General features: G+C 64.1%; 1 protein-coding gene across 1 annotated transcript; it reads left to right on the top strand.

The window, feature by feature from the left end:
- Positions 1-366: 366 nt before the first annotated feature.
- MNEG_16549 (hypothetical protein) lies at positions 367-840 on the top strand (the record flags this gene model as incomplete). Its single annotated transcript, XM_014034981.1, has 1 exon — positions 367-840. The coding sequence occupies one exon, from the start codon at positions 367-369 to the stop codon at positions 838-840; it is 474 nt and encodes a 157-aa protein (XP_013890435.1).
- Between the last annotated feature and the right edge of the window lie 581 nt (positions 841-1,421).

Here is a 1,421-nt window from a genome sequence, read left to right on the forward strand (position 1 = left end):
TGCAGGTTTGCAGGCCGCAGTACCAGTGTGTGCGCAGCCTACCCGCCAGCTTCCTGAGGGCAGCTGGCGGGCGACACAGCCGATGTTCGTCGCTATAGCTCTGAGGGGGTGCGGGACTCGCATTTGGGGTGGACGTGCTGCTCTTAAGCCTGATGTGCTTAGGCTGCCGTCACAACCTTTGCGTCTGGGGTGTGCATGTGTCATGATTGAGTCAGTGTCAAGTGGTGCCAGGTGCCCTGGGGTGACACGGTTGGTGAAAGGAGGCAGGCGTGTCAGGAAAATGGCTGCGCATATTTGATTGTCGGCTCGCACTCATGTCAATGATTTTCGCTGCACGCCTGAAGAGCGAGTTTCGGATGAGCAAGAATGCGGGCCGTCCTGCTGTTGATACTCATCAACAACATCTTCAAGCTTCCATGTGCCTTTTCTGACCCTGAGTTACTGCGCCTGGCGCCCCACAGCGGCAGCAACTCAACGCGTGAAGCAGCGGCAAGGGCGGACGACCACCGCCGCGAAGACTTGGCCGCGCCAGCGCCGCAGCAGCCTCGCGGGCGGCCCCGAGCGGCCGCAGCCAGCGAGTCTGCAGCCACTGATGCCGTGGCCTCGAAGAGGAGCGCCGCAGGGCACGCGGGGAGCACGCACGGCCCGACGCTTGCGCAGCCCAGCGCCCTGCTGCCGCTGAGCAATGCGACACTTTTTAAGGACCGCCAGCTGCAGCGGCTGGCCGACAGGTGGCGGCTGACGCGGGCGCAGGCGGTGCAGATAGGGCAGCCGGAAGCCGAAGGGAAGCTGAGGATCTGCATCAGCAGCTTCACGCCAGAGGTGGGGGGTGGGGACTGAGAAGTCCGGCGTGAACTTGGGCGTGCAACTTCTTTTTTTGGGTATATATGTCTTTTTAGGTGTGCGTGAGATGAATGTGTGTGATTGTTTGTTTGGGCGATGGGTGGTGTCGGCAAGGCGTAAAAGCACGATATGCACAGCTGTTGCCAAGCGCACAAGCAAGCTCGGCGAGCAGCGCTGCTCATGCCGCGCCTGCTATCAGGGGACACAGGCTGTACAGCAATAGTCGAGGGGCTACTCACATGCCGAGCAGCTGCCGCTGGCGGCGCTGATGTGCCGGCCGCCTGGCGGCACCGCGATGCGGTTGCGAGGCACCACCTCAAAATGGGCACCTCGTTGAAACTCTCGCCGCTCGCCCCCTCCTCCCTCTGGGGCCCTCCCCGCCGCCTGGAGCACAGGTCTACTGCACAGCAGGCGAGCCGCCCAGCACCTACTCTGGCTATCAGGTGGGCTGCGGCGCGGGGCGGGGCACCGCCCAGCCCCGTGACGGCCCGCGAGCACGCGGCGGCGCGAAGTGTGTGTGCGTGTCCCAACACTGCCACACACCGCCCGGACGCAGGGCGCACGCCGTCCCCTCCGAC

Source organism: Monoraphidium neglectum (assembly GCF_000611645.1).
Source record: "Monoraphidium neglectum strain SAG 48.87 unplaced genomic scaffold scaffold06501, whole genome shotgun sequence".
Lineage (NCBI taxonomy): Eukaryota > Viridiplantae > Chlorophyta > Chlorophyceae > Sphaeropleales > Selenastraceae > Monoraphidium > Monoraphidium neglectum.